The following is a 13,518-nucleotide window of genomic DNA, read 5'->3' as shown; positions in this document are numbered from 1 at the left end:
TTAGAAGCTTTCAGCTTGTAATCATGGTTGTGCTACTAATGCTTGTGTTGTGTCAGGAACAGTCAAGTTCAAAGCAGTCTGGAAATTGCAAACAGGAGTAGGTACCACTAGGGGAGCGAGCAGCGTGCAAGTTTCTATTCACTCTGCTATTAAATTCATCATTTAAAAGAAATGTAACAACAGATCAAAAAAAAAAAAAAAAGAAGAAAGGAGGGGAGGAGAATAAAGCTCTAACAATCTCAACCAAAAGTGAATTAAAGAACTAAGCAAAGCACTTGCCAAGAACCATTTCCATCTTAGCTCAGGGTTCCAAATCAACACGCAGCCCTAAATAACGAACGCAGCACTCAAAGAGCCACATAAAAGGAAGTGTTTTGTGGGAGTAATACTTACACTACTTACACCCTTCAACAACCACACCTGGAGTCCAGCACTGGTCTAAAACAAAGCTGTCCTCACCCGAGATCATCACCCAGGTTTAGGGCTCAGCCTATGTACGATGCAGGCTAACAATGCCCAGACAACCACAGCTGTGATGTTGGCCTGCATTAGAGGGGATTAATTCACAAATGAAAGGGTGAATGAGTTAATTCAGAACTAATGACAGAGTGTTTCAGAACACAGGCGTCCCTGCAACAAACTGCTGGTTTTGATGTGCTACCACTGACAAGGAGGAAAAAAAAAAAAAAAAAAAAAAAAAAGGCAGCTTGCCTGGGTTGTTGCCAAGGAGCAGCTCCAGGCCTGCGTGCTGCTTCTTGCCCTGCACGTTGTCCGTGAGCTTTGGGACACACAAAGCACCTGGCAGAACTCAGCCCCACCTCACTCGTGCAAACCTTATCACTTTAAAAATGAAGTTACAGTTGTGTTCACGTAACAAGCCTCGGATCAGCAATGTACAGTGTCCCCTAAACTACAGGGTGTTCCTCCCAGCTGCAGATTACATTAAATCTCAATGCAGAATTATGAAGTATTTCCAGATAAAGGTCAGTGACCAGTTCAGGAGTCAGCTCAGTGAGCAGCCAAAGCACAGCCTTAGTTGTTGTCCTGATGTTCACATGGGTACCTGCCTTGCCAGTGGATCCCTTGTGACTTCTGAAATCTAACTTTAGCAATATGTACAACTAGAACATGTTGGAGTCTCTTTTTTTTTTTAGTACATCTGTCAAAGCCTGTTGCTGAGAATGGCAGAGAAAACAACCCAGACAGCCCCCAAAAAGCATCAGCAGTGCTGTGTTCCATGTTTCCCTGTTCAAAAAAACAGCAATTCAGGGGTTGATGGAAGCAAAAAAGCCTCCACACCCTATTCCATGGTCAGCAGGGGAAGGGGAAAATTCTGCTCCCTCAGGTGAGATCCCCCTGCAGAGCTGCCTCCAGCTCTGGGGGCCCAGCACAGCAAGGACATGGAGCTGCTGGAGAGAGTCCAGAGGAGGGACACCAGGATGATCAGAGGGATGGAGCAGCTCTGCTGGGAGGAAAGGCTGAGAGAGTTGGGATTGCTCAGCCTGGAGAAGAGAAGCTTTGGGGTGACCTCATTGTGGCCTTCCAGGACCTGAAGGGAGCCCACAGGGAATTTTGGACCAAGATGATCTTTAAGATACCTTCCAACCCAAACCATTCTCTCTTTTCTCTTCTTCATTCCCCAGAATGAAGACCCTACATGAATATGATATTACCATCTCAAAGCAATCATCAAGAATTCATATCTGTTTTGCAAGACAGCAAATAACAAGCTGTAAAAGAAGCAGGGGTATCTTTACATCTCTGCAGCACGCTGCATCTGCACCAAGGGACAGTGTCAAGTTTAGGAGGTTAAGTTCCCACCTACAGCTCCCTAAGCACACAAACTTGGGATTGATGTAATTTGGTAATTTAAACACAGATTCCATCACAATGAACGGTGATTAAACTAATGAAATACAGGAACAGGGTAATTGAACAGGGTTTTTTTAGACTCTCAAGTGGCAGAGTTTTAAATTACACTCCATGAAGGCAGCAGGACCCATGTAACTATTATTCACTTTAGGGTCCTCTATGTGCTTTAATATTTGCAGCTTACACAGTAGACATGAGTGACTCCTGCTGCAGCCAAAAGTGAAAATGAAACTCCAAAGGAAAGAAGAAGTAGCAGCAGCGTTTCTCAGGCAACACTTTTGGCAGGACCGTAACCTGAGAGGTCATCAATTCTCTTTTTCAGGAATTATTCAACCTGTTACTCCCCCCCAAAGAAGTCCATCATCCCCTACATTTAAAGCATTTCAGGCACTACATTTTCTTGGTATGAAGGCAGGATGATACACCAGGAAAAAAAAAAAAAAGGGGAACTGTGCCTTATCTTTCCCATCAGGCTACAAATGTTTATGCCGAGCAAGATCCATCTTTTCATTAAGTGCCTCCCATGCTTGAAGAGCCAGGACCTACAGCAGTGAGTCAGTGCAAGCAGGTGAGTCACTGCCCTGGTCTCACAGGCTGAAGGATCCTGCCTTCCTTAACAAGGCAATGTAAAGTAAAACATCCTTGTAACGTGGGTAAAAACTCCTAAGAACTCTTAATATGTGGAACACGTGGGTGAAAATGCTCTGCCTCACCACAGGGACAAACAGCACCAACTCCTGAATCCCTGACAGCATGGATAGAAAAAGTAATTGCTGGCAATTTTAATCAGCCCAGGGTGATCTGAACTCTCCATCTTTGATTTATGAAGATGATATTACATTCATTATGCCATACTTAACACTCATAGCGATTTTTAAAAAATGCCACTCTGGCTACTTGAGAACTCATTAAATGCCCAAAGATTAGGAGTAAAAGAACCTTCAAAATAGAGCTTAGAGTTTGTGTTACTCAGATTTCTTAACTTGTGCCATATTTTGCACAGACATGCATGAATTCCATAGAAAATAAAGAAGCAGGGGAGTCCAGTCCTAGGAAGAAATACCCACTGAGACATCCAGGCTCCACTGAGATATCCAGGCCTGCTGAGTTCTTTGGGCAGAGCTGTGCTCCCAGTGTCTTTATCAGGACTGCAGCCTTAGTTTATTACCACTACCCTGGCTCTCAAAAAAAAGGGCATACAAGAGTTCATCACAACCTGACAACACAAAGCACTTGGAGTCACTTCCTACTTTGAGCTGCCTTTTTCTCTGAGCAACCCCAGGTACCACATTTGTGTCCTAAACAGGAAAAACAACTTTGAGGAGCAGTTTGGCCAAGGCCAGACGACAGCAAAAGCACATCAGGCAGCCCAGGTTCCTGCTGCAGGCACCACCACTGCTGGAGAGGTATCCCACCACTGAAGCTGGAGACAAATCACCCCACCCAGCCACTGTGCCTCTCAGAGAGGTCACTGCCACCAGATTTCCTGAACCACAAAGTTCATCACAGCACACAGCTTTCTTGTGCTTATTATCCCTCAATGCTGCTATTTGAAGCGGCGGAGAATGAAATTTTGGGGTCAAAGGCACCACAAGTTTTAAGCGATTCTTAGCAGTAAACTACATGATTAATTTAAGGTTAAAAACCTTAGCTGGTACACAGTAAGAATGGCTCCCTTCTAATTCTTTTCAGAGCCAGTGCTGAGGTTCAATTTGCTCAGACTCTTTTTCCCCCCTCTCTCAAAGTGTCTGACAGTCAGCTCTGGCACTTGATTTAGCAGAAACTACTTGGAAGAAGAGATGAACGTAAGAAGAGACATCAGTGAATCACAGAATGGCTGGAGTTGGAAGGGACCTGAAAGATCATCCAGTTCCAACCCCCTGCCATGGGCAGGGACACCTCCCACTAGCCCAGGTTGCTCAGAGCCCCATCCAACCTGGCCTTGGACACTGCCAGGGATGGAGCAGCCACAGCTTCTCTGGGCAACCTGTGCTAGGGCCTCACCTCCCTCCCAGGAAAGGATTTCTCCCTGATATCCAATCTACACCTCCTCTCTGCCAGTTTGAAGCCATTCCCCCTTGTCCTGTCACTACATTTACTTCTTGTAAAAGGAGTAGTGTGATCTTTCCAGACACAGCTCTGGCTGAGCCTCGCGATGCTGTAACGCACGTCTGAGACAGCACCGACAAATCTGTGCTTTATTTTCATAAACACACCCCATTTATCTTTGAGGAAAAATAACTCAACTGCAATAAAAAAAAAAAAACCAAACCCGTGACAGCTGCATTTGTTTAATTTTAAAAAGAGACAGCTGTACTTCTTGTTCAGTGAAGTGTTGCTCATATTCTCCAGCCAGAAAACCCCAAACCTCCAGCACTATTTAAAGCCAGTCTGCCATTTTAATTATTTGCCACAAAAAAATTATGGGGAGGGCATTAAAAAAGTGCCCTTGAGTAAGAAATTCAAACTTCGTGTCTCTAAACTGAAATATTCTCTTTCTAGGAAAGAAACAAGTCATTCTGACTACAAAAGATGCTTTCTAGTCTCCAGGGGTAAAAGAAATCACAATGAATGCAGTAAAGATCCTCACAGGGGCTGGAACTGGGAGAAGAACACTTCTGAAGGAACAAGACAAGTGTATTTGTGACTCCAGTATTAGTCTCACATTCCTTTGCAATGTTTTTTGTTTGGTTGGTTGGTTTTTTTTGAATGGAAAACAACCAGTAAAAGCCAATTTCAAAACAAAACAAAACCAAACCATCCACAGTTAAACTACATTTGCCTAAGTCATCAGCTGAAAAGATATGCTCCCTCTTTCAGGATCCCATTTGCTTTTCCCCTCAGCATTACAAAGATTTTTTGAGAGGAGTCACTACATTTACACACACTCAATTAAGACCATATCCTACTTTCCATTCCCAAAGCGGTGAGGGCTGATTTTTTTCATGATGAAACCATCACTCCTCTCACTTGTATTAAAAGCCAAATTTTTGTAACTTGCAAGCAGCTTGAGTTAAAAATAAAAAAAAAATAATAAAAAAAATAAAAATAAAGCAGGCCTGGATAAAACTCATAAAAGGTAGTATCAAGTGTTCTTCAAGATCCCAGGGGGAGGTGATTTCATTCTCTGGAAACTTCTAACTGAATAGTTTTATGTCTGTCTTGAACGGAATTCCAGCGACCCACCCTCCAGCTAAGGCATTTCTAACTCCTCCTAAATCAAGAGGCACAATCCATTTCAGCATCCAAAATTAGATCTAGTTTATATTATTCTGTCTCACATTCATTAAATTATATACACGTATTTTTAAAATAATCTTGGCTGAGATCACCAAAGTAGACAACTCTCCATTTTTTTTTTGCTTTAAAGAATGAGGGGGTTTTGAGACTTAATTCAAATCCTTTAACTTCAATCCAAATGGAAATTAAAAAAAAAAAAAACCAAAACAAAACAACCAAAACCTCTCTAGAACTCTTACTTGGGGTAGAATCATGTCCTGTTCTGCAGCGATCAACAGACAGGCAGCAGATGGACATCATAATGCAAGAATAGGTAACAAATATCCATCAGGTTGTTTGTCCTGAGCAACCTGGTCTGGGGCTGACCCTGCTCTAAACAGCAGGTGGTCAAAGGTGCCTTCTAAGCACAGTCCATCCTCCAAGATTAATTCTGATTTTGATTTTTGAAATACATGACAAAGCTTTACTTTTCATATCTCTAAGGACAGAGGCAGCTTCATTTGCCCACAGGAAGCTTCTTAACAGTGGATGTCTTAACCCAGGTAACTTTGGCTTGTGCTTCCTACAGTGGATATGGCTGTAAAGTAAGTTAATTCTCAGATATTCCAGACACTGCACTTCAAGAAAGTGACATACTTGTTGCAGTTCACATTTCGGGCTCAGGTAAGGAGACTGCACTGTGGGTGGTGTATTTTTTAAGTCAAGGGATCTGCTTAATAAACTGTAAGAGGCGATAAAACAAAAAGAGCACCTCAAAACCTCTGCAGACAGACCAACAGACAGACAAAACAATCCTGAGTCCAGCCAAGCTCTGCGACTGCTGAAGGAGCCAGACTGCAAAGTGGAAAATACAATCGGAGCCAAGCGAGGAGGAAGCCAACTCAAGGCTGGCTGCTTTCCACCACCAAGTGTCAGGTGAGAGCTGCAGGGATACACTTTAACAGATTCCCATTCAAATTCCAGCGACAATTACTCCCGGTAAGCTGGCACCTACAGCCAAATCAGAGGAGCAGACATGGGTTGCTTCTGTGATGAAGGGCCTGACAGGAGGGTTGGCAAAGCCCCACCTGCCAAAGTGCAATTTGTGTGGTGTTCCACACTGTCCGAGCTGCCCCCATGAGAGTGAAGTTGTAAGGGGTGTTTTCCAGAGAGCATATCTGCCTCAGGAAGGAATCTTCCAGTGGATTATCCTAATTTGGCTCTGGTTGCAACAGAAATTTATCTCCCCTTGGAACCAGAGCTCGCCTGTCCCAGATGAACTGGGGCTGACAAAACCTGCGTGTTTCCAAGGCTCATGGAGTCCTTGGAAAAATTCAGGCTGATAACTGAAAAAACAAACAAACAAACAAAGAGAAATTACACAGGAGAACATAAAATTACTGTCTAGAACTGGGAGTGTGACATTTTTCGTGCTCTGGGAGGAGGCAGAGGAAACAGGGAGAAGAGATACTGAAAGCAAGGTAAAGAACTAAAGTGTCACAACCACTTTGTTATTTCTAAATATGTATCACTTAATCGTTACTAGGAAGTGATCATGGCAGCGTAATTGTGTCCCAAAAACCCTACAGGCACAAAATAAGATATGAAAGCTGTTCAGGAATCAATGGGCATTAAACAAAAAGCTTCAAGAAGCACCACCAGCAAAAGCACATTTAACAGTTAAACATCAAATGCAAGACTTGAGAGACAAACTGACTTTCTACGATTTTTAAATGAAGCTTTAAAAGTTATTTGATGCATACAGATAAACACATGCTGGCATTGTGCTCGATCCCCTTAGATCATAAAACAAAAAAGTGCCAGTCTTCTACTCCATTAGATGAAAGTAGGTGAAAATTGTGTCCAGAAGTACAAATTTAAATAAATAAGCATCACAATTTCAGAGAAACTGACTTCATGCTTACAGGTAGAATATCTTGTTGGCATCTGTAAGCCTAAGTTATTTTTTATTAGAAAATTGTTATTTTAAAATTGGTTCAGACTGCTAATACACTTTGCAAAACTGCTGGCACACTGAAAAATGCAAAAATTAGCCTTTAAATGATTAATTTAATTTTAGGTAAAACATAGGCTTTAATGCTTAAATTTAAATAGCATCTAAAGCCAATTATAACTTCTGAGCAAAGAATAAGAATCAGCATGGGAAATACTGAAGGGATGAAGCTGAGCCTTATTCAGATAAAGATATTTCAGATATAAGACCACACAAATTTTTTATCATCTCTTCCAAAGAGATGAGTACCAAAAATTAAACTGAGTACTCATCTGGGTAAGACAAGCTATGAAAAATTATCATGCTCTTAATCACTGAGAAAGATCTGACAAGGCTGAAAGATTTTATTTTTTTTTCCTTCTAAACTGCTCTGCAAATTGCTAACACTGTACAGACTTCCAAGTTACTCCTGCACACCACAATGAAAGGGTAGGAGGAGAATCTGAAGGATCTATTTGACTGGTCTGTGCTATTCCCAGTATAACTAAGGATACTTACAGTGTGTATAATTTCAATGAACAGCATTAGAATGCACTGCTTTTATATCCTTTGGTACCCAAAACATTGACAGCTTAGCACCTTCTTTATCCAGGCTGTATTTACAATAACAAACAGCAGCATATTATTATTATTATTGTTGTTGCTGTTATTAAGAAAATAAATTGATACGGAACGAAAGTTGATAGATTTCAAAGTGTTTCCTTTCTTTCTTTTTCATCTCCCTCTGGCAGGTGAAACACCCAAGGCTACAAGTTTACCCTGCACACTGTACTTTCATACTCAGTGCCCCCTCACCTCCCCCCATTTTAGCTCCATTAAAAAAAAAGGCTTCATTAACCCCATTTCCCAGCCGGCAGAGCTACTCACCAATGGCCTGAGCAAGGGCTATTACAACTTCCTGGCATGTTGTGACCTCGGTGACCCCACACACGATTCTCTGGACTCCATCCACCCATACTTTGAGCTCCATGGTTCACCAGATCACCCAAGAGCCATGGATGCGCGTCAGTCAGGTCATCCTTGCAGCCGCGGCGGGGAGAAGGCAGCAGATTGTCCTGCAGCAGCTACAGGAGAGAAAAATCCTGGTGTTCACAGCAAGGCATTACCAGTTCTGAAAGTCAACAGTTTCAGCTTGTCACCTGTTTGGCAAGAGAAGCAACTCAGCCTCCTTTCTTTAAATACAACAGGAACCACACACACATCCTCACGTTTTGGGGAAACGGAGGCTGGAAAGGGCCCATGGGAAAGGCCCTGGGGGTGCTGTGACAGCGTCTGGACACGAGCCCGGGTGTGCCCAGGGGGGCAAGAGGCCAATGGCCCCTGGCCTGGATCAGGAATGGTGTGGCAGCAGGACCAGGGCAGGGACTGTCTCCCTGTGCTGGGCACTGGTGAGGCCACACCTCAAATCCTGTGTCCAGTTCAGGGCCCCTCATGACAAGGACATTGAGGGGCTGGAGAGTGTCCAGAGAAGGGAACGAGAGCTGGGGAAGGGTCTGGAGCACAAGTGTGATGAGGAGCAGCTGAGTGAGCTCAGCCTGGAGAAAAGGAGGCTCAGGAGGGACCCTCTCATTCTCCACAACTCCCTGACAGGAGGTTGTAGCCAGGTAGGGGTCGGGCTCTGCTCCCAGGGAACAAGGGACAGGACGAGAGGAAACGGCCTCAAGTTGTGCCAAGGGAGGCTCAGGTTGGACATCAGGAAGAATTTCTTCACTGAAAGGATGGTCAGGCATTGGAAGGGGCTTCCCAGGGAGGTCTGGAGTCCCCACCCCTGGAGGTGTCCAAGGAAGGGCTGGCCGTGGCACTCAGTGCCCTGGGCAGGGGGACACGGTGGGGATGGAGCACAGGGTGGACTCCACGGTCCTGGAGGGCTTTTCCAACCTTAATGATTCTGTGATCCCACACTTCAGCAATATCTACCCGTTGTGCAGACATGCCAGTTACATTGATTACAGTTTGTTTCCTGAAATGTTAAAAGTTTCTATGAAAAGAGCACCCAGAGAAATAGCACTAAATAAACAACTCCAGAGCAAACTCATAACAGTTTCCTGTAACAAGTGCCTCTCTTCCTTTTTTTATGCTGCCTGGATGTCTCAAGGAACTGGTTAGGGATGTTTTCAGTGTTTGTTCAATAACATCTAGCAGGTGGTGGTGTACCAAAACAAGGGGGAAACACTTCTAATTACAGCCATCCATGAGAGCCCAACTTTTGTCTCCCTACACAAACTGCTGCAGGTTCCTCTTCCCTAAAACCTGTGCATTTAGCATCAAACCCCAGAAAGGAAAGCGAGCAAAACAAGGAGATGCAGCAGGGAAAGTGCTGTAGAGGTGGTTTAACCCCTGCCAGCACTGTGCTGGTTCTGTCAGGAAACAGATATTAGCTCATATAAATAAATAAACCAATCTGTTAACTATATGCTAATATAATAAATAAACCTGTTATTCCAAGTTTCTCCATAGGCATTGCAATGCCTAAGAATATGAAAGCAAGCCATACCACACCTCATCTACTCAGTTTTCACTCTTTTTGAGTTAAAAGTTCCAAGAAGAATTATTGTCTCAAAAACGTAAAGCCTTTCCCCAGAGCTGAAACAAAAACCAAACCACCAATAATGATTATTCTTTAAAATACAAACAATAAACAAACAAATAAAACTAAACCAGAAACCCAAAATAATCACCCACCAACAAAACAAACAAACAAACCCACACCACAAACAAAAACAAATAAAGAAAACCTAATCAGACAGCTGGGTTATCTAAGCAGATGGCGTAAAAAAATAAACCATGATAATACGATAAAAGAAGCTCATGTATTCAGGTAATCCCATATGGATAAAGCGATAATTCTTCCAAAATATTGCCTGTAGTTTTAAGTACCAGGAAAAGGGATAACACTGGGATAAAGTGACAGATATCTGAAAATTATCTAGAGGATTAGTGAAGACAGGCAGGGTAGGGTTACACACAGAACATGGAATCTGATGATGCTGATGGATTTAACAGAACTGCACGTGGAGGCAGAAATGGTGCAGGGAAAACCCAGTCCAGCACATCTCTTCGTGTGTATCCTGCCCAAAAATACCAGCCCAGAATTAAATGTACATAAATTTATGTGTAAATAAAGTAAAACCAGGTTTCAAACATGCTCCTACATTTAATAAAAGAGTGATATCTTTGAAGAATGCCAAGTGTGTAGAGAAACAGCCTTTTGATTCGTGAGTAGGCACCTGAAAACCCAAAGAGGTTTTGATAAATTATTTTCCTGCATAAAATTAAATCAGATATAGAAACACTTCAGTAAGTTAATACCATTTTAATGTACCAATAAACTAAGCAGAAAAAAAGTCTTTTAGCAGCCAGTAACACAACAGTGACTGACAAAACACCTCACGGGCCCCCCATCAGTGACCTCCCCTGTTTATTCCTGGACCAGTTGTCTTCCCAGATGAGCAGACCTCACATTCCAAGCCCAGCCCTAAGGAACTTCGTTAATTAACTTAATACCTAGCTGAGGGTTGAACAGTTCAGAGTTCCTGGCACAGGCCAAGCCACTCTCTCCGTGTGACAGCATCAGCAAAGCACCCGACAGCTCTAATTGTTTTTCTGCCTGTCAACACCCAAAGTATTATCTCCATTTAGCAAGCCAGCAAGTGCATTTTTTCCCCTCCCAGTCAGCACACAATGTACAATGTCTTGTGTTCAGTGCTGATCAGGTTTGGTCGTCTGTTTTCCTACCATCCATCTTTAAAAAAAGAAGATAGACTGAAGAGGGGCATCACATAATAACAGAGCATTTGCTGACACTTCCAAGTTTGAAAGAAACGTTCACCAAAGCTGCAAATGATCCTAATGAAGTCTCTTTGAAACAGTTCAGGCTCAGGGGAAACATTCCCTGTTCATTTCTTGCAGGAAAAATAGTTTTAGTAGACTAAATAGGGATGAAGAACCAATAAAAGCCTGTGGTGAAATAACACAGAGGGTTGAATTAAAGGAGTAATAAAAGGGCTGGCCAGGGAAGTGGTGGAGTCACCATCCCAGAAGGTGTTTAAGGAAAGACTGGACTCAGTGCTCCGGTCTAGCTGACATGCTGGTGTTTGGTCAAAGGTTGGACTCTGATCCTGGAGGTCTTTTCCAACCTCAGTGACTCTGTGGTTCCTTTTGGGACCTGTCACTAGGAACATACACACACACACATCCAAAGTGGAAGATCTATGTGTTGAAATCACCCTATAACTTCTAAGCAAAGTTCATCTAAAACAGGTTTAAAAAAAAAAAAAGAAAGAAAAATAAATCTAGGATTGTTTTGGTTTCTAGGAATACCCATTAGAAGTTTACAGAGAGGTCTGAAAACCAAAAAACCTTCTGGCAGCGTGCCTATCTCTGCTTCCCAGTTATAGCTCTGCAACATCATCTTATCAGCATTTGGCTTTGCTTCATATGTATTCAGTTCTTTATTTGCTGACAGTTCACTTGCATATCAGTAATAGCTTATTTGTCTTCCCACTGAGGGCCACCCTGACACCCCAAATATATTTTTTGACCTGCAGTCTCTGTCCAGAATGCACATGGAGGCAAAATAATCCTTCCCTCCAACACTGTACAAATTCCTTTCTGAAGCCAGTGGAAGGGGCTGGAGGAAAAACCTCACTTGAGGTTTCTCCATCCCATAAGTTCAAACCCAGTTCATTTTATGCACAACTTCTTATTTTAGCGATGACTGGGAATAGGAATGCAAAAGCAATTTACTGAGAGGCACACAAGCCAAAGCACGCCTCTGATCACAGCTTTTCCCCAGCCTGTCAGCCCTCAGCTCCAGAGTGACACGCAGTTCTGTCTAGAACCAAGCACTGCAAATCTGGCATCCCCCAGCTACTTCTTCCTTTTTTTTTTCCCCACTACCTTGCCTGAAGCCTCCTCAATTACCATGCATTAAGCATTTTTCCTAAATTCCCCTTTCATCCTAATTGGCTGATGGTATCTTACTCTTTCAGATAGTTGTTCAGTTTTCAAGTGTAAAGAAAATCCAACACACGTATATACACACAAATACAAATATATATATATATATACACACACATGTTACTTTTGGCTGCCTCTCCACAGCTAGTTTACAAAATACAGAAAAGGCTGAAGCTCCACAGAAGACTAAGTATTGTATTTAAGAGACAAATATCCCAAGCAGATGTTTGCAAAACACCTTCTCGTGAGCGTTAAAGTCACGAGAAACCCTGAGAGCCAAAATTAGGATGCTGATTCCACCCCATTTCTGGGTTCACACCACCTGAAAGCACCACGCACCTCAAATCAGAGCTAAAAATCCTGCTCCAGAATTTCGACCAGCCAGTTCAGTAACTTCCTGTAGCCCCAACAAGTGGCCAGCACGTTGTGTAGTTACACCTGAAAGTCAGAGTGCTTTCATTTGTAATTAGTTGTAACCAAACATCACCTGGAGCTTGCCATTTACCCTTTGTTTTTCATTCTCTGTGCACTATGGCCAAGCTGTGCTCCTTGTTTTCTCCCTGTTATGACACAAGGCAGGGCCCTGGACAAACATCTTGTTCCACCCAGGCTGGGAGCAATTCATTAATAAGAATAGCTAGTCCATGCTAGCAAGGCTTGGTTAGAAAATACCAAACAAACAAGTACAAATGAGCCAGCCCAGCTTATAACCCAGAAAGAGCTTATGAACCATCCATCAGAGCATGACAGTGCCCTCCCCATGAACAGGAACACATTTGGCAGGTTTTCCCCACCAGAAGAATCCTGGTACAGAGAAAAGCAACATTTTTTTTCCAGATGGAGATGACTGCAAATACAGAACTGGCTGCTGGAAGCCAGCTCGCTAGCATTTTCCAAAAAGCTTCCTCCCTTAAGAGTGAGGAAGAAGAAATATCCTACAAGACACGCAGCTTCCCATCAGTAAAAGGGCAAAGATCTTCCACCGCAGGTTCAAGTCAAAAATACCAAGTGGAAGTCTCCTGCACACAGAATTTTATCAGAAAGCAACAGAGGGTGGGTTTGAAATCAGCTAAAACTTTCTTTGAAAAGTGAGTGTTTACACAGAGGTAGCATCCTCCAAATATTTTTTTGTGGGACCAACACCCGTGGAGTGTTATTGTTTCGCTGTTCCAGAAGAACCCTCTGAGATAATGAGCACTGCTTAAAAACAAACAAACCAGAGGTCCCACAACCATGAAGATGACAGTGTTGAGAACGAGCCCGAGAGAGACTGTTAAGACCAAGGAATTCTCCCCCATGAGAATGGCCAAAAGATGGTCTAACACGTGTGTGTGTGTGAAACAGGCCAAAATCCAGGTGCCACAAGTGACACCCAAGCACACCCACACAACCTGTGAGAGGACGGGACAGCACCAGTACATGGGTTTGTATAAATCTTAAAGAATACAGGAGGT

The 13,518-nt window shown here is 43.0% G+C and overlaps 1 protein-coding gene across 4 annotated transcripts in view; it reads right to left on the bottom strand.

The window, feature by feature from the left end:
- Positions 1 to 13,518, bottom strand: part of RASSF8 (Ras association domain family member 8) — a 75,581-nt gene that overhangs the window by 11,583 nt on the left and 50,480 nt on the right. For all 4 annotated transcript variants that reach the window (XM_050325379.1, XM_050325381.1, XM_050325377.1 and 1 more), the window contains exon 3: positions 7,973 to 8,169. In XM_050325379.1, the coding sequence (XP_050181336.1) occupies positions 7,973 to 8,075 (103 nt within the window). In that variant the 5' untranslated portion in view covers positions 8,076 to 8,169. The remainder of the gene's footprint in view (positions 1 to 7,972; positions 8,170 to 13,518) is intronic.

Source organism: Myiozetetes cayanensis, unplaced genomic scaffold (assembly GCF_022539395.1).
Source record: "Myiozetetes cayanensis isolate MyiCay16 unplaced genomic scaffold, myiCay2020 scf3, whole genome shotgun sequence".
Taxonomy (NCBI): Eukaryota; Metazoa; Chordata; class Aves; order Passeriformes; family Tyrannidae; genus Myiozetetes; species Myiozetetes cayanensis.
The sequence above is the reverse complement of the archived record's forward strand: the minus strand, read 5'-3'. Positions and strand labels throughout refer to the sequence as shown.